We start from the raw sequence: 23,082 nt of genomic DNA, 5'->3' as shown, positions 1-23,082 counted from the left end.
AGATGTATTTCTGCCATTATAGGTGCCTTTTGGGATTTTACTGATTTGCTCTTCCCCATATATGTTGTAATGCTGCTTATTGGGCATAGGTTATTGCTATCTTTTGATAGACTTCAGAGACACTGAGCAGATCTTACTGGCTCAGTTGCTTCTTACTGTTTATGATTTCCAAGATTTCTCTCTCTTTTTTTTAATGTGTTTGTCCAAGAGGAAACACTTTATATAGTAATCTTACCTGAAATCATCTCTGAGAGTTTTTGAATATATGTATGAAGGTATATTGTTTCCCCATCTAAAGGCTCACGGTCAACATACTTTTCCCACAAGGAAAACAACACCATCATTATATCATATCATTATATCATGGTTTTCTCTTACTGTCACCCTCTCTAGTTCTTTAGTAGGAAGTGGTAGGCTCGGCTCAGCACAGTAGTTGACCATGAAGTTGACTTTGGTTTGACTGAAGTAGAAGATGATAGTGAGGGTGAGATTAAAAAGCTAGAAACACTCTCCAGGAATTGTTGGTGTTCCATACTGAGCAATAATGTGGAGAAGAATTGGGCATTACTTATTGCCGAAGGCTAGATTCAGCATGACAGTATTTTGCAAAAGTTTAAAAACAAGTAAAACTAAACAATATGTTACTTAGGGGTATATACTTATGTGTCAGAACTCTATAAAGATCTGTAAGGGAATGGCCAGAAAGGAAAACCAAAAAGCTCATTCGTGGTGAGAGAGGCAGAGGGATAATGGGATCAGGGGACATTTTAGTTCTCAAGCTAGTTGGTGGCATCATGGGTGTTTTTATTTTCATGCTTCATAACTTAGATATACTTATATAAGTTCTTTCAAAAATATATTAAATACTTGAAGAAAGAAAAAAGTGGAGATAAAATTGGGACTTTGAAGCCAGGTAGACCTGGGTTCAAATCCCAACTCTGTTGCTTACAACTGTGTGACCCTGGGCAAGTTAGTTATTTAACCTTTTTGAATTTTTACTCATGGAAAAGTAAAATGGAAATTGCATGGTTGTTTTAAGAATTGGCAGTAATGTATATGAAGTGCCAAACATGGTCTTCACACAAAGTAGGGGTCTGGTAAATATTTTGGCTATTAATATTGTTACTGCCAGGAAGCATGGAGTTTTGAATCTTGAAATCTATTAAGATTTCTTTTGCTGAGCCTGTAGTTTATAATGTAAATTTAGATATTTCAGGGAATCAGCATTGTGGGCTAAATATGGGATATTTAGAATGCAAATTAAATAAAGGAGTTGATTTATATTCTTGTTTATTTGTCATTTAGGTGGGAGACCTACCTGATGCAGATATTAAACCTCCAGAAAATGTGCTCTTTGTGTGTAAATTGAATCCAGTGACCACAGATGAAGATTTGGAGATAATATTCTCAAGATTTGGGCCAATAAGAAGGTAGTCTCTAGAATTAGTGAAAGATTTAGAAAAACTAGGTATTAGTTAGTAGTTTTCTAATAACATTTTTGACGAGTCTGTGAACTCAAAGTGAATTTTATACTGGTGAGTTTTACAGATGAGTCTGTTGGACAGTAGGGAAGAAAAACATGTATGTAAATGTGTATGCGTAGATATATGTGTGTATATATATTGTAATGTGTGTGTATGCATTATACATTGAATGATTCTCTCACTCCCAGCACAGACATTTTCAACTCTAAAACAGGAAGTGAATGGAACAGTTTAAGTCTAGTTCTGTAGTATTCTTCTTTAATATTTTAAATATCTATCTCATTTAAATTCTCCCTAGAATTACCAGCAACCTATGTCAAAATTAATTTGAATCTAAGTTTTCTAAAATTTTTCTTTTGGTTAATTTTCCTTGTATTATTAGTGCAAAAGTTTATGAAACTAGTGTTTCTGTGCGAAAGGGGAATATTTTGTAATTGATTAAAAAATATTATTTTAAGTTTAGAATTTCCTTTCATTTCATGTTTTTTCTTCTATGAAGCCATTCTTTATTCTTCCTATTGAAAGAAAAATCTTCCTATAAAAGACTACCTGCCTTTATTCCTCTACTCACTTATAATATATCATCTTTACAAAAATATTTCCTATACTGCTACTTCTTATTTTTAAATTGGAGACATTATGTTCTAACTTCTTGCTAAGGAAGATGAGGATTCACGTCTATTTCTATCCTGCCCTCTTCATTCTCCCTGCCTACAACTTTGGTTGTATCATAATTTTGGTTAGATCTTTGTTCAATATTTACATTTTAATGTATACTTAAATATTGTAGCAGCTGAACCATATGCTATAATGTGATTACTTTTCGTTTCTCTCACAATGTTTTATATCCCTGTTTCATTTCATGTGTTTAAAATGAGGCTTGAGATACATGAGGAAAAAGGATTAAGCCAGTTGCTTTAAATTCCATCTTATTGGCCCTTTCATTTGGTTAAGATGGATTAGTTCTGTTTAATAGCTAGACTTATGCGATTACATTTGAGCTTGGTTTATATTAAAATTCAAAACCCCCAAATCGTAAGTTTATTAAACATATGTATATGTATGAATGTGTGTGCATTATTCTACATTAGATAATCTGTAATTCATCTGTATTTGGACTACAAATAAATTACGATTTAAAAGGATTTTTAGCAGTAATTTCCCTTTGCCAAAGGAAAATTAAATATTTTTATCTTATTCTTCCTTCAGTGTTTTGGGAATGTAGGATTGTAGGCTTAGATAGGGCATTTATAGTAGAATCTAAATAATTTAGTTTCTAGACTGGTGAACTATTTTTAAAAAAATAGTTATTATTGAAGAGATTTGGAGAAATATAGTTCTGTGAATTTAACTTTGGCTTATTTTGTTTTTTACTTTTGAAGAGTAAGAGTGAATGCTTTTTCTTTAAAGTCACTTTTTTCCAAACTATTTTTCAGTTGTGAAGTTATCCGGGATTGGAAGACTGGAGAATCCCTGTGTTATGCTTTTATTGAATTTGAAAAAGTAGGTCATAATATAGATATATTAAATATGTATTTTTTTTGTTCTATGATATTAAAGTGTGAAAATGTATAGAACTTTTTCTAGTCTCTAAGATTAGAAAATTAGTTTGCCCTTTCTTTAGGCACCCAAGAAAAATAACTTTGTTATATTCAAATAGGGGATAAATTTAACATCTATCAATGTTAATATATGTATCTTTAATTTAGGTTCAGTTTCAACCTACATGAATGTATCTTTAAAATTTTAAAGTTTTAGGTAAAGTTCTTCGCATTCTATAAATAATTTTTCAGTGCTATTTAGGTAGATATAATAATTGAGTAATAGAAAGAGAACCAATCTGGGGGTTATGATCTAGATATTAATTTCAGCTCTATCACTGACCAGCTGTTCTATGATATTTGGCAGTTTATTTAGAATTCTTCTTTCTAGGCATTATCTTCCTTATAAGTAAAGCTTGAGTATTAGGTTAGATGGGTACTTTCTAGATCTATAATAGGAATGATAGCTTATGTTACTCAAGTAATTTTCTTTAAGCAAGCATTATGCTATTTGACCTGCATTTAATCCTCACAACTCTGAGATAGGTACTGTCCTCCTTCTCCAAATAAGTAAACTGAGACACACAGTGGTAGCGTGACTTGTTTAAAATCATGTACCTAGTGAATGTCATAGCCTTCTGTCCTGCTGTTTTATTTTCAAAGAAATAGTTAATAACTCAATTAACATTTTATGTAACAAATATAAACTACCACCCATATTTATAAAATTGTTCAGATTTAAAACGTTGTTAATACTCATAAATTTAGTGTAATTCTTTTTTAAAAAACCATCAAATTTAAATGTGACTTATACAGTGACTAGGAACATTTGTATTAATTCTATTTCTTCTTTGCACTCTTCTTCATCTGATAAATAAATACAAAAGCTTGGGCTTTCCTGGTGGCGCAGTGGTTGAGAGTCCGCCTGCTGATGCAGGGGACACAGGTTCGTGCCCCGGTCCGGCAAGATCCTGCCGTGGAGCGGCTGGGCCCGTGAGCCATGGCCTCTGAGCCTGCGCGTCCGGAGCCTGTGCTCCGCAACGGGAGAGGCCACAACAGTGAGAGGCCCACGTACCGCAAAAACAAAACAAAACAAAACAAAAAAAAGCTTGTATTTGCTCTTAGGATTTGAACTTAGATATGTCTGATGCTGTTCCCAATGTGTTTAGCCATTTTGCTAGGCTACGTTATTTCTTTTTGCAGCTTTGGACTGAAGTATGTCCAATAGTAGCTCATTCTTAGTTACAGTTATCCCAAAGTACTTGTCGAACACCTTTTATATTTCAGGCACTGCAGTAGGCCCTAGGGGTACAAGATGAATAATGGAGGGTTGAGGAAGACAGACACATAACACATTATACCTAGACACTGTGTCAGGTGTACCAGAAATAATATTTACAAGGTACATTGGTGTCAGCAGAAAGGAGATTTCTACCTTTAGTTTGCTATGAATACTTTTTGTCAACTTGACAGTGTTATTCCATCACTGAGCATAGATTATATTGTTTATTTGCTTACAAACATAATTTCATTTTGTTTATGGCAGATTGACTAATATCTTCTGCACGTATCCCATTTGCCATGAATACATAGTTCAGGTCAACTGTAGAGCATAGAGTGGTTCTTTTTTTTTTTTTTTTTTTTTTTTCCCGGTACGCGGGCCTCTCACTGTTGTGGCCTCTCCCGTTGCGGAGCACAGGCTCCGGACGCGCAGGCCCAGCGGCCATGGCTCACGGGCCCAGCCGCTCTGCGGCATGTGGGATCTTCCCGGACCGGGGCACGAACCTGTGTCCCCTGCATCGGCAGGCGGACTCTCAACCACTGCGCCACCAGGGAAGCCCTAGAATCTATGGATTCTTTATCATGATTCAACATTTCAGTTTTTGAGGTGAATCTTTTATTTATTTTTGGCTGCGTTGGGTCTTCGTTGCTGAGCGTGGGCTTTCTCTAGTTGTGGCGAGCGGGGGCTACTCTTCATTGCGGTGCGCGGGCTTCTCATTGCAGTGGCTTCTCTTGTGGAGCACGGGCTCTAGGCACGTGGGCTTCAGTAGTTGTGGCACACGGGTTCAGTAGTTGTGGCGCACAGGCTTAGTTGCTCCGTGGCATGTGGGATCTTCCCGGACCAGGGATCAAACCCGTGTCCCTTGCATTGGCAGGCATATTCTTAACCACTGTGCCACCGGGGGAGTCCCTGAGGTGAATCTTTTGTAGCCTTTCTCTTTTCTTGAAAATTAGATTAAGCTATATTATTCTGCTTCATGATTCTCATGAGCGGTAGCCTCTTTGTAAGTGTCCATTGCTGAGTCTTTTTTGCATGTTATGCAAGTTCTCTATGCTTTGGATAATCTGATCAAAATGTTTTTAAAACTGAGGAATGAAATACATGCCGAAAACGTGCAGCTCATGAGTGAACAGCTTGATGAATTAATCACAGTTAATACACCCATGTAAATCACCACCCAGGTCAAGGAATAAAACGCCAGCAGAAAGAACATTACCGGAATCCCAGAGGCCCCCCCTGTGTCCCCTTCCACAAACTTTCCCCATTGCTGCTACTTCTGATATCATAGATTTTGTCTAATTTTAAACTTGATATCAGTGTAAACACAATGTGTGTTTTTGCTGTCTAGCTTCTTTTACTCAGTGCTAAACTAACATTTGTGAGATTTGTTCGTTACTGCATGTAGCTTTTAACTTTTTTGTTAATTTTCATTGGAAATACGGTATTTTATGTGTGCATGTAAATTTTCACTGACATATAGTATTTTATTGTGTGTATGTAAATTTTCGTTGCCGTATGGTATCTCATTGCGTGTATATAACATTATTTAGATTTCCAGTCTGCTGTTGATGGACGTTTGGGTCTTTCCCAGTTTTGGCTACTGTGAATGGTGCTGCTCTAAACCATTTCTGTCATGTCTTTCAGTGTACAAGTGTATGCATTTTTGTTGGGTATATATCCAAGAGGGAATTGCTGGGTCATAGGGTAGGTGTAGCTTCAGGAGATAATTCCAGTCAGCTTTCCAAAGGGATTATCCTAATTTTCACTTCCACTAGCAATGTATGGGAGTCCCTATTATTCTGTAGCTTTACCAACTCTAGGTATGGTCTGTCTTTTAAATGTTATCCACTCTGGTGGATGTGTAGTGGTATCTTATTGTGGTTTTATTTTGCATTTTCCTGATTGAGCCCCTTTTCATATGTTTATTGCCGTTTAAACGTCCTTTATAAAAATGAAGTACCTGTTCAAGACTTGGCCACTTTGGGATTGGGTGTTTGTGCCTTTTTATTGATTTGTAAGAATTCTTTGTACTTCCTGGGTACAGACTGTTTTTTTGGTTGTATGTGTTGCAAGTATCTGCTGCTCAGTGGATTGCCTTTTTCCCTTTCTTAATGGTATCTTTTGATAAGCAGAAATTTCTAATTTTTAGTTCAGTTTGTCAGCTTTTCTTCCTTATTGCCTATTTTTAAAGATGTTTGCCTACCTGAAGTCATGAAAATATTCTCTATTCTATCTTTAGAAGCTTTGTTGCGAAATTATCTTTCCCATTTAGATCTGAAATTTGATTTTTGTATATTATGTGTTTCATGTTAAATTTCATTTTTCTTGCATAAGATAGCCAGGTGACCCAGCAAAATTCGTTAAAAAGGTTGACCCATTCGCATAGCTTTTCAGTACCGACTTTGTTATGAATCAAGTGTCCACATGTGTAAAGTCTGTTTCTGGATGCTGCACTGTTGCACTGGTCTATTTGTCTGTCCTTGCACCACTCTCAAATTGTGTGAATTACTATCGCTTTATTATGTCTTGATATCTGGTAGTGTGAGTCCTCCAACTTTGTTCTTCTTAAAGATTTTCTTGGATATTTTTGTCCTTGGCATGCATTTCCATATGTGTTTTTTATAATTTTTAATTGAAGTGCAGTTGATTTACAATGTTGTGTTTAATCTGAATTTTGAAGAGATTCCTTAACTATTGTTTAGGTATAAGTAAATTGAGTATTTGCAAATACTATCCTCCTGAAAAAAAGTATCTGAGAACTTTCTCTTTGGGGAAATGGCACAGTGATGGAATTATGCCTGCCTAGGGGTCATCAGTCAGATTTATCAAACATGCACTGATTGCCTACCATGTGCCAGATGATGGTCTAAATGATGTAGATTCAAAGATGAATAAAGTTTTGTCCCTTGGAGTTTATATTCCATTTAATTCTTGACATACATTGTAAATAAATGATTATAACTAGTTCTTTTATCTGCTTCTCTTTGGATTGTTTCTAGTTGAGCTGTGAACAGACCAAAAAATAAGTTTCCAGGGACCTAGGAGAAAATTGATCAGTGCTGGATTGAAATGTGTCATTTCTAGTCTTCAGATGTCAGAAATGAGGATGTAGGGCTTGCAAAGTTACTGGCAAGGATTCTTATGTAACATAGACCTTGGTATCATAGGCCCACAATCCATTATCCAAAATCCTTGGGAATAGCTGTTCCCATTTCAGACTTTTTCAGAATTTAGGAATGTAATACTGCGTGTTTGTGTGTGTGTGTGTGTGTGTGCGCAACACACATATCTCTGGATTACGTGGCACACTTCTGGGTCAGCATTCCGTAATCACAGAAATACTTCCGCTGTGAAAACAAATGAATATTCATACTAAGTAGAATAAGTTAAGGTTTATCATTCCATTAGGTTTTGCTGTCACATGGATTTTAACACCAAATTTATAAAAACAGTTTTCAGGATATTTTTGGGTTTTGAGTAAAAGGGATTATGGATTTGTATAACACAGTTGGTAAGTATATGTATGTGCACTGCAATCAGACTGCCTCGGTTCAAATCCTGGCTCTCGCCCTTGCCAACTGTGTGCCCTCTAGCAACTTCTGTACCTCTCTAAACCTCTGTTTTCTCTTTGACAAAATGGAGGTAATAATAGGTAGTACCTCATAGGGGTGTTATCAGAGTTAATTGAGATAGTAGATGCAAAGCATTTAACAGCATTTGGTGCATAGTAAATATTCAAATTTTAGTTTTAGTAACAAGAAACTTTTTGTATTTTCAGTATTTGTTCTAGCTGCAGAAATCTTTTCCATAAAGATTTATGCTTGAGTTTTATAATTACTATCAGGAAGAAGATTGTGAGAAAGCGTTCTTCAAAATGGACAATGTACTTATAGATGACAGAAGAATACATGTGGACTTTAGCCAGTCTGTTGCAAAGGTTAAATGGAAAGGAAAAGGTATGTTGGTTCATCTTCCTTTGTTTCTGTTCTGCTTTGCATCGTGTTTGTGTGTGTGTGTGTGTGTGTGTGTGTGTGTGTACCTCTTTTGACAGTGCTGTTAATTAGAAATGTTCAGTGATGTAACTCCTGCTATTTGATTTTCCCTAGCTGCTATCTAGTATATAAGATGGGGGTATGTGTGTGTGAGTGTGTATATTTGTATTTTTAAAAATTTTAAAATTTTTACTGAAGTATAATTGATTTACAATGTTGTGTTAGTTTCAGGTGCACAGCAAAGTGATTCAGTTATACATATACATATATCTACTCTTTTTTAGATTCTTTTCCCATGTAGGTCATTACAGAGTATTGAGTAGTGTTCCCTGTGCTATATGGTAGGTCCTTACTAGTTATCTGTTTTATGTATTGTAGTGTGTATATGTCAAACCCAGTCTCCCCATTTATCTCACTCCCCCATCCCCGTTAACCATAAGATTGTTTTCTGCATCTGTAACTCTATTTCTATTTTGTAAACAAGTTCATTTGTACTATTTTTTTAGATTCCACATATGAGTGATATCATATGATATTTGTCCTTCTCTATCTGATGTATATGTGTATTTTAAACTGATGATGAATATATTTTTTGCTTGACTGTATTATAAATTACTTATAATTACCCATTGCAGACATAACATGTTTCCAAAGTAATTATCATTTGGTGATTTGGCTCTTCTAGATGCAAAACTCTTAAAAATTCTTTTTTCTGGGGCTTCCCTGGGGCGCAGAGGTTAAGAATCCACCTGCCAGTGCAGGGGACATGGGTTTGAGCCGTGGTCTGGGAAGATCCCACATGCTGCGGAGCAGCTAAGCCCGTGTGCCACAACTACTGAAGCCGGCGTGCCTAGAGCCCGTGCTCCACAACAAGAGAAACCACCGCGCTGAGAAGCCCGCGCACTGCAACAAAGAGTAGCTCCCACTCGCTACAACTAGAGAAAGCCCATGCACGTCAACAAAGACCCAACGTAGCCAAAAACAAATAAATTTAAAAAAAAATTCTTTTTTATAAAGTTTGTTTGTTTTAGTTGTCATATGGTACAAAATTAAAAGATCTTCTGTGTACTAGGTCCTATCCCTACACATAATGACATATCCCACATGTGCATATATATGTCAAATTTCTGCTAGTGGTACCATAACAAATTTAAGGTTGAATCTGTGTATACTGAAATACTACGGGTTTTTGATTGCTGATGCAGTGTTTTTATTTATTTATTTTTTATAACTTTATTTATTTATTTTTGGCTGCATTGGGTCTTGTTGCGCGCGGGCTTTTCTCTAGTTGTGGCGAGCGGGGGCTACTCTTTGATGCGGTGCGTGGGCTTCTCATTGCAGTGGCTTCTCATGTTGAGCATGGGCTCTAGGCGCACGGGCTTCAGTAGCTGTGGCACGCGGGCTCAGTAGTTGTGGCTCGCAGGCTCTAGAGCGCAGGCTCTAGTTGAGGAGCATGGGCTTAGTTGCTCCGCACCATGTGGAAACTTCCCAGACAGGGCTTGAACCCGTGCCCCCTGCATTGGCAGGCGGATTCTTAACCACTGCACCACCAGGGAAGCCCGGCAGGTGGATTCTTTTGTTTGTTTGTTTGTTTGTTGCGGTACGCTGGCCTCTCACGGTTGTGGCCTCTCCCGTTGCGGAGCACAGGCTCCGGACGCGCAGGCTCAGCAGCCATGGCTCATGGGCCCAGCCGCTCCGTGGCATGTGGGATCTTCCCGGACCGGGGCACGAACCCGCGTCCCCTGCATCGGCAGGCGGACTCTCAACTACTGTGCCACCAGGGAAGCCCCGGCAGGTGGATTCTTAACCACTGTGCCACCAAGGAAGTTCCTGAGATAATTCTGTATATTATGGATTCACATTTTAAAAAATTGAACATATCTTGTGTACCATTCACAGTGCTAAGTACTTTTCCTTATAGCCTTGTTTAATAATTCCAACAGCATTGTGAAATGTTGATATTATTTTCAGTTCCTAAATGAAGAGAATGACTTTCAGAGAATTGAAGTGTCCTACCTAGGACCTCCCACTGGAGTCAATATTTGAATCCAGAACTTCTCACTTGGATCTGTTGCTCCTTCTACTATATACCATAACTGCTTCATCCATAGTGAGACTTCTAATGGCAGGCACATGGCACATATTTTTCAGTGATGAAATGATGCCTGTTTTTTACAGTTACCAGTATTTTAACTCTTACAGTTGTCTGTTTCACATTTATATGAAACTTTGCCTACTGGCCCTTTTCCTTTACAGAGCTTCTGGAATTGCCAAATAGATTCATCTTGTCTTTGATTCTTATAAGCCTCTCAGATCTCAGACGCAGGTCCCAAGCTCTCAATTTCCTTTGGGCCTAATGTTCTCATAGACTTAATGGCTCTACTTGAACCCTGAATTATTTTCCAGTGATTGTATTCACTGCGTAATTTAGGATTTGGAAGTTTGGTGTTGTAATATTCATGTATGTCATTAGGGGGCAGCATCTGGCTACCTAGCAAAATGGATATCTGATTTCAGTTAAAATAGTGGTGGAGAATGAATTACTATGATTCTTTTGTTTTCTTCTCAGCCTTTTTCTATCCCGTGATATATATGCCACTTATAAATAGTTCTTACATATTATACCTCTCATAAAATAATTATTGTTCTTGATGAATCAGGTGATTTTATTACTAGGTTGTTTCTTCTTTTTTTAAATAAATAGGTGGGAAGTACACCAAGAGTGATTTCAAGGAGTATGAAAAGGAACAGGACAAACCATGTAATTTGGTTCTGAAAGATAAAGTAAAGCCCAAACAGGAGTATCCTTCACAAGAACCAGTTGGTCAATACGTATTGACCATCCAATCTGGAGAGTTGAGTGTGATACCTTATAAAAAGGCTATAGAAGACAAGTTCCTGAATCCAGATGGTTTGTGAAGAAATCACTTAGTTTATTGTTATCTCTTTTCACCATTTTACATTGTATACCTTGCTTTTTCAGTATATTCTCTATTGTATGGAGAAAGTTAAGGTTGAAAGAAGTTTTGAGCTTAATTCTTTTACCTCCCTACACCTAGGTTAAGGTTATCTCTTATTCTCAGAAGATCTGCAGGTAAGAGTTGTATTTTCTATATATAATCTTAATGTTTTAAATTTCTCATAATCAGAAATTTCTTTGTTATAGCTAAGCTAAACTCTTTGTGTTAACCCTTCTTATATGTTTAACTTCTTTGGAGTTGGTGAATATGTAGATAAAATCCTGTTGTTGTTTTGTGTTATTAGATTGCTTCTTTCTGCATAATACATTGTCAGTCTAGCAACGAATATTTATTGGGCTCCTATTGTGTACAAGAGTTGACTTTTATAGGATTAAAAAGAAATCCATTGACTTGACCCTTTAGTTTATAGATTCTTTCAAGTTTTAGGCTGAGACAAATAAGAAGCAATGAAACATACTTCTTATATTATGTCATTTTAGTTTCTTCATTGATATTCTCATTATAAATCTATCACTCCATACATGGCAAAGGTTATTTCTTTTGTGATTCTTTCTCGTAAGTAGTTTCTTTGTTTCCTAGTTTCTGTTGGTGTTTTAGGGATTCTCTTTGCCCATACTATATAGACATTTTTTTTCCAAGTATTCATCAGGAAAGATGAATATCAGGTTGACCTGTTAAATATTTTTTATTGTATTGGCTGTCTAATGCACAAAGCATTGTAAGGAGTTAGAGTTGGATAAAGTCTGGAGTATACTGACATAATCAGCATGAAAAGAGGCTTTCACATACAGACAAACCAAACAGTAAACTAAGATTGGTCTTAAAACATGGACATTAGAGGGGGTATGATTGAAATCTTAGAATCATAAAAGGTGTGGATGGAATACACTTGAGACTTATTCACCAAATCTTTGAAATTAAATTGAGGCCAACCACTAGAAACTGCAGCTGGAAGAAGGGAAGTGTGTAGGACAAATGAAAGGAAGGTCAGCTGTGGAGTATGAAGTAGGAGGAGGCATCTTCCCCGCATAGCGGGTGTTCAGGCTGAAAAGGAAGGATACCTAGTATTAAAGTGTTTTAAATTCAAGATGATAGACTACTGAGAGTTAAGAAAGGAACTCAGTGTGTTTGAGAATCAGTCTATAGGCCAGTGCTGTCTAACGGGACTTCCTGCAGTGATAGAAATGTGCTGTAACTCCACTGTCCAGTATGGCTGCTAACCACATGTGGTTATCGAGCTTGTGAAATGGACTGAGGAACTGGATTTTAAAACTTGTTTAATTTTAATTAATTTAAATTTAAACCACTACCCATGGCTAGTATTGAACAGTGCTGCTTTTAACCTTTTGAAGTTGATGGAGAAGATAGGCATGTCCTGGTGCAAACCACTATTCATTATTCACAAACAGCATACTGAACAAGAGAAAGGAATTCATGAATCTGACCCAGTAGGATGATCTTTACATTCCTGGTAGTTGATAGGTTTCATTTTAGCAAGTCATTTGTAATCTACAAATTATAGGTACAGTTATAGAGGGACAGAACATATGTCTTCATATGTAGCACATAGATATATATTTTCACATACATTATTACCATGGTGAAGAAAGGGGATTCTGATGATAATCTAAGTACAGATAAGCCAATTAGAAAGACATGGGATGTACTTTATAGGTCATGAGAGAGAAGGTGCTGTTAAACCATTAATAAGAAGATTCAAAAATAGAAGTAGAAGAGAGAAGTTTAACTTGGCTGCACTAGACCTCAGGGAAGTAATTGGGGAAAAGAGGACAGGGAGATCACAAAGTAGGATTTTGGAGAGATTTGACATCTTCTAGAAGTCTTGATTGTAGTGGTGAGTAGAAGATAGTGGATGAGCAAGGAAGGAAGAGATACAACAAGTGTCTTGGTGGTATTACAAGTAATCAGCCGATACTTATTTGGCATCGGTTACATGCCCAGTGAAGTTTCGCAATGAAATGTAGCCTCTGGACCTTAAAGACATTAAGAACAGACATTAAATAATCACCATTAATTAAATACGTCTAGAGTGTTGCAGAGAAGTGCATTTGTGGGATATGGGACTCATAATAGAGGTAAGGGGTCAGAGGATCCTCAAGTAATACTCTTAGTGACATTAAAGCTACAGCTTGAATATGGGGAGAGAGGAGGGCTGAGGTGGGATACTATCAATATTTTCTTTATCTGTGATCCATTAAATACAGTTTACATCTTGACTCAGTACAGTCCAAGTATATAATCATTCTCACACACACACACACACACACACGTAATTGAAACAACAGTGTTATAAAATAATATTTTCATTAGATGCCGTGTACTCTATTTTCTAGTCTATGTTATTTTAAAATGCTGGCTTTTGGTGACCCACTAACTGGATTGATGGATTATGATCAGTAGTTTGAAACACTCTGAAGCACTTTTTTTGAATAGTTTATTATTATTTTAAATATTTATTTATTTATTTAGTTTTGGCTGCATTGGGTCTTTGTTGCTGTGCGCAGGCTTTCTCTAGTTGCGGCGAGTGGGGGCTACTGTTTGTTGTGGTGCGCGGGCTTCTCATTGCGGTGGCTTCTCTTGTTGTGGAGCACGGGCTCTAGGCGCGCGGGCTTCAGTAGTTGTGGCACATGGGCTCAGTAGTTGTGGCACACGGGCTTAGTTGCTCCGCAGCATGTGGAATCTTCCCAGACCAGGGCTCAAACCTGTGTCCCCTGCATTGGCAGGCAAATTCTTAACCACTGCACCACCAGGGAAGCCCCCTCTGAAGCACTTTGGACAGAGAGCAGCATGTGTAGAGCAAACACTGAGGTGAAATCATAGGCAGGGACTATTGAATTTGTATCTGGAGAAGGAGACCATCCAGAAGGTACTATGGAAACATCGCGACATGGTATAAAGGAGAAAAGAAGTTGGAGATAATGGAGTAATAATAGGATGGTACAGGCTGATCAGCTGTCGTTAGCCGTCTTGTGAAAAGCCAGAAGTTGCAGTGTTTTCCTACTGAATGAGAGACATCGCTGAGGAAGCATAGAGCTGTAGCCTGGCGAAGCCCTAGTCCTGAGGGAAGTGTGTCTACTGTTACTCTAGTCCCACACGCCACTGAAATAGCTCTGCGCTTTGGGCTTCCTCCTAGCCTTTCTTTTGAAAACCACTGTTCTAGTCCTTGTCAGCCTTCCTCAGAATCTGTTTTAGAGTTTAAGATTCTTTTTAGACGAGGTTCTAATAGTCTTATATTTTCTCTTATTCTAAGACATTATAGTATATTAAACACTTATTTCTGAATTAAAACATATTATTACAATTTTTATAACATTTATGTGAAATTTAAAAATGATTCACTCATAATTCTACCACCTGGGCAAATGATACTTTTTATTTCTCCTTGTTCCTCTCAAGCCTTGATCTTTTATAAAGCTTTATAAAGTTATAATCACTGTGTGGTATATACAGTTTTTGCTTCAAGCTTTTTCCACTTTTAATTTTTTATAAACACCATTCCAGGTTATTTAATAGCATTCATTTGTCATTGTTAATAACTTCCTTTATAGTAATATATCAGTTGAAATACCCTGATGTATTTAAGTATATCTTTATTACTAGGCTGTTTATTGTTCTTAATTTCTGTATTAAAAATAATCCTAAAAAAAAAATTCTGTTATGTATACAGTCAGCCCTCTGTATCTGCAGGTTCTGCATCCATGGATTTCCAACTGTAGATGGAAAATATTCAGGAAAAGTATTCCAGAAAGTTCCAGAAAGCGAAACTTCAATTTGCTGTGCAGGCAGCTATTTACTAGCATTTATGTTGTATTTACAACTGTTTACATAGCATTTACATTGTGTTGGTTTTTAAGTAATGAGATGATTTGAAGTATAAAAGAGGATGTGCGTAGGTTATATGCAAACACTATGCCATTTATATAAAGGACTTGAGCATCTGCAGCTTTTGGTATCCTTGGGATCCTGGAACAAATCCCCTGTGGATAATGAGGGACAGCTGTGCTTATGTTCATTTAACTTACTGTTATTTTATAAATTCTTATTTGAATTTAAACATGATAACTATTGATATGCATTGCTAAATTTTCTCCTATAGGACTGAACTAATTTACGCTCAAAAGAAGAGTCACACGAGTGTATTTTTCATCTATACAGCTTCTCTGGCATTGGGGTTTATAATGTCTTAATTTTTTCTAGTTAAAAATGTGCCTCATTTTCTAAGTTTAAGTTTTTCATTATTGACAAATATGCTTCCTTATTTTTTATGCTACTTATATTTTTCATTTTGTTTTTTTACTCTCTATATTTTTGGCCCACTTACCAATTTATAACCGTTTATTAAAGACAGGTGTTCTTTCCATTTTTCCTGACTCTGTAATGAAGTAAAATATGAATTAGTTTTGTTTTAGAAATATACTCTATGCTTCTGAGATGTTTCTTGCTTTAAAAAGTTACCTTTAACCTCATGGCCTACTTTGTTTACCAGATTCGTATGTTTTGATGTATTACCGGTGTCAGTTCTCATGTTTGTCCTTAACTAGCTGCTGCAGTGCAAAATATGATCTTATACTAGATGAGCAGGCAGAAGACTCAAAGTCAGGTTACTCACACACAAGTAAAAAACACAAGAAGAAAACCCGCCACTGCTCTGAAGAAAAAGAAGATGAGGACTATATGCCAGTCAAAAATACAAATCAGGTACTTACTGATGTTCAGACTTAGCTGTAGAGAAATAAATATTTCATCCATTTGTAAATTACATCTTAATTTAGGAGATAAGGGTATAGTCCTGAACAGGGATGGATGTGTTCCTAACTCTTAAGATGTAGAATGGTTTCACTAGGGTAATGAACTTTAATTTTCAAGAATATATATAACAGATTATAAAAGATTGTTTTTGAAATAACTTAATATATCATATAGTTCCACATTGTGAGGCAAGAGTGATTTTCATACCTGTGGACACTCACTTATTCCCACCAAAAACAAGTGTGGTTATGGTAAAAAAGTTCTTATAATGTATCATGTTAATTTCTCACCAAGTGTTATGTACAGCACTTAGAGGTCTTGAGGTTTTAGGACCTGAAAAACGTTTATGCCCTTCCATATGGTATATATGAAATAAAAGCAGCACTAATAATTAGCTTGATCATCCCCAAAGCTTTCTTGAACAATGCTTTTTCTAAGACAATGATAATAAAAATTCCCCAGAGAAAATTAATTATAAAGAGAAGGAATCATTTCCAGCCTGCATTTTGACTCTCAGTTAATTGAAAAGCAGATTATGTTATGTTCCCTTGCTATGGTTTTTGCCACGTAAGGGCATTTCAACCTGGGCCCTGGTAGACGAGGAGGCTTTCAGTTGGCAGAGGGGACTCAAGACTGTGAGAATGTTAAGCAAAGACACTGAGATGGAGAGATGTAGTGTGATTGGCAAAGTAAAGGATTTGCTGTCAGAAAAGCTGGGTTTAGATTTCTACGTTGCTAATCATTGATGCGACCTCATCAAGTTATTTAAGTTTTTTGAGCCACAGTTTCCTCCTCTGTGAAATCGAGATAATATTTATTGTCCAGGCACGTTACGATTAAGTGAAAAAGAAAAAAAATGTGTGTGCAAACATTTTCTACACTGGCTGTTACTGTTATTTTTACAGTCAAATCATTGTGTTTTAAATCACTTGGAATCATTTCTCTGGTAAGGCCATTAACTGGATTCATATTTAAATTAACTTGTTCTTTTTGATGTTTAAGGATAGCTTAAAATTTTTTCTTTTGTTTTGTCATTTAAAAAACTAATTGTATTGGGGCTTCCCTGATGGCGCAGTGGTTGAGAGTCCGCCTGCCGATGCAGGGGACACAGGTTTGTGCCCCGGTCTGGGAAGATCCCACATGCTGCTTAGCAGCTGGGCCCGTGAGCCATGGCCGCTGAGCCTGCGCGTCCGGAGCCTGTGCTCCGCAATGGGAGAGGCCACAACAGTGAGAGGCCCACGTAACGCAAAAATAATAATAATAATAATTGTATGGTTCCAAAGTAAAATCTACAAAATGGTACGTATAGAAAACCTAGCTTCCATCCCTGTCCTTTCCCCCTTTTCTTCTTTCCCCAAAGGTAACCATTTTATGTATTTTATGGTTTATTCTTCATTTTAAAAATTGTCAGCAAATGCATTTTTTTAAATTTATTTATTTTTGGCTGCGTTGGATCTTCGTTGCTGCGTGCGGGCTTTCTCTAGTTGCGGCGAGGGGGGGCTACTCTTCGTTGCGGTGTATGGGCTTCTCATTGCGGTGGCTTCTCGTGTTGCGGAGCACGGGCTCTAGGCGTGCAGGCTTCAGTAGTTGCAGCACGCAGGCTCAGTAGTTGTGGCTCGTGGGCTCTAGAATGCAGGCTCAGCAGTTGTGGCGCACGGACTTAGTTGCTCCGCGGCATGTGGGATCTTCCCGGACCAGGGCTCGAAACCTTATCCCCTGCATTGGCAGGCGGATTCTTAACCACTGCGCCACCAGGGAAGCCCCGTATTTTTTATATATATTTTTAGCACCCTATTTTCTCGACAGCCGATCTTCCTACTCCTTGCTGTCATCCAGCAGAGATCTAATCTCTCCTCTTTCCATAAACCTTTTACTACTTAAAGATTCCCATCATTTATGCTCTGCCCTCCGTTTGTTTTTTGTTTTGTTTTTCTTGCGGTACGCGGGCCTTTCACTGTTGTGGCCTCTCTTGTTGGGGAGCACAGGCTCTGGATGCGCAGGCTCAGCGGCCATGGCTCACGGGCCCAGCCGCTCTGCGGCATGTGGGATCTTCCCGGACCGGGGCACGAACCCGTGTCCCCTGCATCGGCAGGCGGACTCTCAACCACTGCGGCACCAGGGAAGCCCCCTGCCCTCAGTTTTTAAGTTACATCCTTGTCAATCCTTCAAGTAATCCTCACATGAATCAGTAATAGTAACGTCTCTGTGTCCTTATAATGCGAGGTGGATACTATTGTCTCCATTCACAGAAAAGAAAGTAAAGAATAAAGAGGTTCAGCCACTTGCCAGTGGTTTTTCACAGCTAATAAGTAATGGAACCACAATTTAAATTTGGACTTGCACCCTTACTGCTGTTCCTCTTACTTGGAATATATTTCTGTCAGTTTCTTTTCTAAATCTTCTTACCTGGAATATATTCCTGTCAGCAGTTTTCCTTCCTAACTCCAGTTGTTAATTCCAATATAATTTGTCTCATAGTATAATATTCCAATGTCATCCAATAGGAACATCTCCCTCTTAGTTTTTATACTCTATTAATTTAGCCGAAGGTCACCCCAGCATCTTTTTTAATGGTGCCTGTATCACACTTCTGTGAATATTTAGCAGGTTTTCCCCTAAAACTCCTTAATCCCCCCACCCACCATGTGTTGCTTATAGCTACAGCTGCTCATCCTGCGCTTGTACATGGATTCCTCGATGAATTTAGGCCCGAAATACACATTGGTGTGTTTGAGATAATCAGACATCTTTAAAAACTCCAAAGACTGGCTGCATTTTAAGTCTGTGGTTCCCACCCTTGCACCCCTGCCTTTTTGTGAATCTTTTTTATCTTGCTGTTTGATTACTTAAAACTTTACAGCAGCAGTAGCAAATGTCTTTCTCTTTCTGCAATAATATTCTAACTTTATCTCTCCCTTCGAAGTGTATTAAAGCAATTGTTTCTGATTTTGTACTTTGATTTAATAATATAGCTGTACTAATTTTCTCTTCTTCCTAATGAAATAGCATCCATTTTTAAGATTTCAGTGGGCCCAGTTTTTTCTGTTATTCTGCTTTTTATCCTTTTGATTTTAATCTCAAAAACATAATCATTAAAGGGAATTTTCAGTGCTAGGGAATTTTCAGGTATAGCTCAAATTTTCCTGTTCGGTGGTGTTTTGCTTGGTGAGCTTAGTTTCCTAAGAATGTTTTAACTTACTTCTTCAAGGGCTTTGTTTTTTATTGAATGACAGCCTTACTGTTCAATTCGAAATCTCTGTTTAATTTTTCCACCACATGTCTTAATTCCAGAGCTGGTTACTGTGTTCTTGAGGTTTGAGTTTTACTGGGGTTACAGGAAATGAGTACTCGGCCGTGGGCTGCCTGGCTGAGAGGTACTCAGACTAGTTGCCTGTCTCCTCTGTGGTTTTCATAGGTGTTCAGTGTTCTTATAATTTGGGACTTTTTGTTGTCATTGTCATCTTTTAATATTATTTTAGTGATTTAGATGTAACTAAACCTCTGATTTACTCCCAGAGACCTCAGCAAGGACAGTTTTTGGTTGATTTTTTAATTTTTTGACTACTAAACGTGAAATTATTGGCTCGGTTAAGTTGAGTGCCTTAAATTGAACATTTTATGGTGTTCTTTTTCTTTCTTTCTTTTTTTCAGCTGCTTGTTGGTTTAATCATCTTGTCTTATGTCTTAAATGCATAAAACAAATAGAATTTTTAAAAGTCCATACTGGAAAGGACTTAGAGCTCATGTGATTTGTTTCCCTCACCTTAGATATGAAGATCCTGACCCCACGAGCCCATGGGCCTTATAGTTTCGTGGGAGGACTGGAAGTTTAACATTTATTTTAATTCAGTTGGATGTGGTATTATTTTTTTCATTACTCTATACCACCCCCTTTTCAATTTTATATGTAGAGTTACTGATCAATGAAATAATTATCTCCAACCTATGGGGATCTCCTGAGTCTCAGTTGCCTTATATCTGGAAGGAGGATAATACTGTACTCCAAAAGCACTTAGCACTGTGCAAGCACATACTTAGATCTGTTCTAACATGGCTTCATCCAGCTGCCTAAACTTTTCTCCTTCATACATACAGTACTCATTCTTCCTTGCTTTTCAATTTTCACTTAACACTCCTTGCATTAGCCTTCTTGAAGCCATTCCAAGCCCTAACCCACTCATCCTTTGAGGCTCATCTCAAGTCCATTATAACTTCTCTATGAAACCTTCACTGATAAATCTAACCTCAAGAGCATTTCTTGTTTGACACGTCTAAATGGCAAAGACCATTTGAACCTAGAGCTGCCCGACTTCAAAGCTTGTGTAGCTTTGAAAACTGTGCCAAGTAGGAGAGGTTTTTAAGGTTTCAGTCCATTTCAGATTTTCAGCTTAGTCAATTTTTTCAAAGAATTAAATACTGCACAATCTTTTCTCTCTCTCTCTTATTTTAAACACTCAAAGCATTTAAGTGCCTGTTTGCATAATAATGTGCTGAAGACTTTATAGGATTATACATCAGCTAAAACAGTCTCTCCATTTAAAAAGTTTCTTGCCTCAACCAGTACAGAAATAAGTACTAGGTGTACAGTCAGAATAGTACATAGATATTTACATTTTGTGTATGTTACAGGAAGCACAAAAAATTCTTTTATCTAGGGATGTCACATTTTGCTCGAAAATAGTTGATAAAAGGTTAAGCTGAACTACCTACTCATTTTCTACCTCCAGGACTCTTATAGAATGACAAGAACTATTGGTATTGTGTGGGAAATCATGAATCAGTTTATAGTGAGGTATTCCACAAACACTGTGGAATGTAACAATCACGTTAGGTCTGTTTTCACATACTGCAATCTCTATGCCAGGCGTAATGTACAGTATCTAGATAGTATATGGAATCATTGTGAATCATTTGCTTAAAACCCAGTCCTTAACCGTGGGTTTTCACCACTTGGGTTTTAAACCTTGATATTTACATCTACTATTATAATGTCTAAGGTGATAGAGTTGGGCGCATGGGAGTTCAGTCCTTAGAATTTTGCCTTTCCTTTGAGAAATCTTTTAAGAAAGTTGAATTTTATGAACTATTCTTAAAAGAGCATTGGCTCTGGCGTCCTTAGATTTCCGCCACTTGTGGAGGTACTCATTTTCATCAGGGATAAGACACAAGCGGAGATAGAATTGTGTTGTAACTAGCCCTTTTTTGTATATGGAAACGTTACTACTGCTCCTTAGTTATTGAGAATAGAACTAAATGTACCCACTTTGTTCTCTTTGGGGCAATGAATTATTTCAGTGTTTCTTAACTCATTTTAAAGAAATATGTCAATAATGATTTTAAAAAAACCATTTATCAACTTAGTGTAAACCAGAAAATTTATTTAGAGATTTAGAGAGGAGCTGTCACAAAAAAATACTTTAAAAATAATTGCTCAGACCCAAGTATTCAGAATCTGTTTTCTCTTCTCTTTAGACTGATTGATCTGTCTAAAACGTCTTCTGGCTATGTTATTTAAATGATGTCTTCTTTATAGGATTCTTATCGGGATTTTAGTAGTTTCACTGCAGATCAGTGATGGAACCACATTTTTGGGGAGTGGAGAGGGGGAGGTGGAAATGTGACCACACATAACCAGAATTCTTGGTATTGCAATTTCACCCTAAAGGCTTCTTATTTCAATTGGGCTATTTCAGTTCCTTGTTTTTGGATCTGATCTTTCAGTTCAGCTGAAGTAGTAAGTACAGAATAATGAGATCGATGAGAAAATGGTTAAGTCTTTTTCTGAATTATTTTTGCGTTTTAACTTACAAGATTCTTGGCCTTAGTGGTAGCGTTCAAATTTGAGCTGTAAAAACCGCTTACTAATGGAGGACTTGTCTAAGTTTTGTTGATAGTGTGTACAAAATGATTATTTTACTGATTCACTTTATTCCTTTGACAGGATATCTACAGGGAAATGGGCTTTGGTCACTATGAAGAAGAAGAAAGTTGTTGGGAGAAGCAAAAGAGTGAAAAGAGAGACCGACCTCAAAACCGAAGTCGTAGCCGATCTCGAGAAAGGGATGGCCACTATAGTAATAGTCACAAATCCAAATACCAGACAGATCCCTATGAAAGAGAAAGGAGTAAAAAGAGAGAACGAAGCAGGAGTCCCAAGAAATCCAAAGATAAAGAAAAATCTAAGTACAGATGAAAGTTGAAGAATCAGACATGAGTGGCTAACATTTGCTCTTGTATAATTTCGAGTACCAGACGTTCAGATTTTGTGTCAAAGCAGTTAAAGACACTGCCTGTTATTTTTTTTTCACAGTAGGATTATAGCCCTTTTAGATTAATACTGATTGTACGGGGCACTGAAAGAAATAAAGAATTGAACATTTTCTTTGTATACTTTTTTACACTAATTTTATTGTTATACATAAATAGTAGTCTTCATTTTTAAAGTCTTTCATATTTTTCAGTCTTTATTTTTAATGAAGTATTTCATGCCTACAAAAATACACAAATGTATATATATAGGTATAAAGAATAATATCTGCCGTGTACCCATTGGCCAGCTTAGGAAATGAATATTACTGGCATTTTAAAAGTACCCTCTCCTTCTCAAATAATTATTATTCTGTATTTTGTGTTTGTCATTCTCTTGCTTGTTATTATAGTTTTACAACGTTATGTACGTATCCTTAAATGAAATGTTAAGTTTTGTATGTTTTTGAATTTTATATAAATGGTATAAAGTACGTTTACTTCTGTGACTTGCTTTTTTCAGCTTAGTGTTTTTGGAAAGTCATTTTTTTTTTTTTTTTTTGCGGTACGTGGGCCTCTCACTGTTGTGGCCTCTCCCGTTGCGGAGCACAGGCTCCGGTCGCGCAGGCTCAGCAGCGATGGCTCACGGGCCCAGCTGCTCCGCGGCATGTGGGATCTTCCCGGACCGGGGCACAGAACCCGTGTCCCCTGCATCGGCAGGCGGACTCCCAACCACTGCGCCACCAGGGAAGCCCAGTCATTCATTTTTATTGCTATGTTATATGA

At 37.3% G+C, this 23,082-nt stretch overlaps 1 protein-coding gene across 1 annotated transcript in view; it reads left to right on the top strand.

Moving 5' to 3' along the window:
• The window catches only part of PPIL4 (peptidylprolyl isomerase like 4), a 33,966-nt gene extending 11,147 nt beyond the window's left edge, over positions 1-22,819 (top strand). Inside the window, exons 8-13 of the mRNA XM_030853200.3 lie at positions 1,306-1,430; positions 2,921-2,987; positions 8,152-8,263; positions 11,004-11,100; positions 15,852-15,999; positions 21,992-22,819. Of these exons, the coding sequence (XP_030709060.1) occupies positions 1,306-1,430; positions 2,921-2,987; positions 8,152-8,263; positions 11,004-11,100; positions 15,852-15,999; positions 21,992-22,243 (801 nt within the window). The 3' untranslated portion in view covers positions 22,244-22,819. The remainder of the gene's footprint in view (positions 1-1,305; positions 1,431-2,920; positions 2,988-8,151; positions 8,264-11,003; positions 11,101-15,851; positions 16,000-21,991) is intronic.
• Positions 22,820-23,082: the final 263 nt, after the last annotated feature.

Source organism: Globicephala melas, chromosome 14 (assembly GCF_963455315.2).
Source record: "Globicephala melas chromosome 14, mGloMel1.2, whole genome shotgun sequence".
NCBI classification, from domain to species: domain Eukaryota; kingdom Metazoa; phylum Chordata; class Mammalia; order Artiodactyla; family Delphinidae; genus Globicephala; species Globicephala melas.
This window is presented reverse-complemented; position numbering and strand designations above follow the sequence as displayed.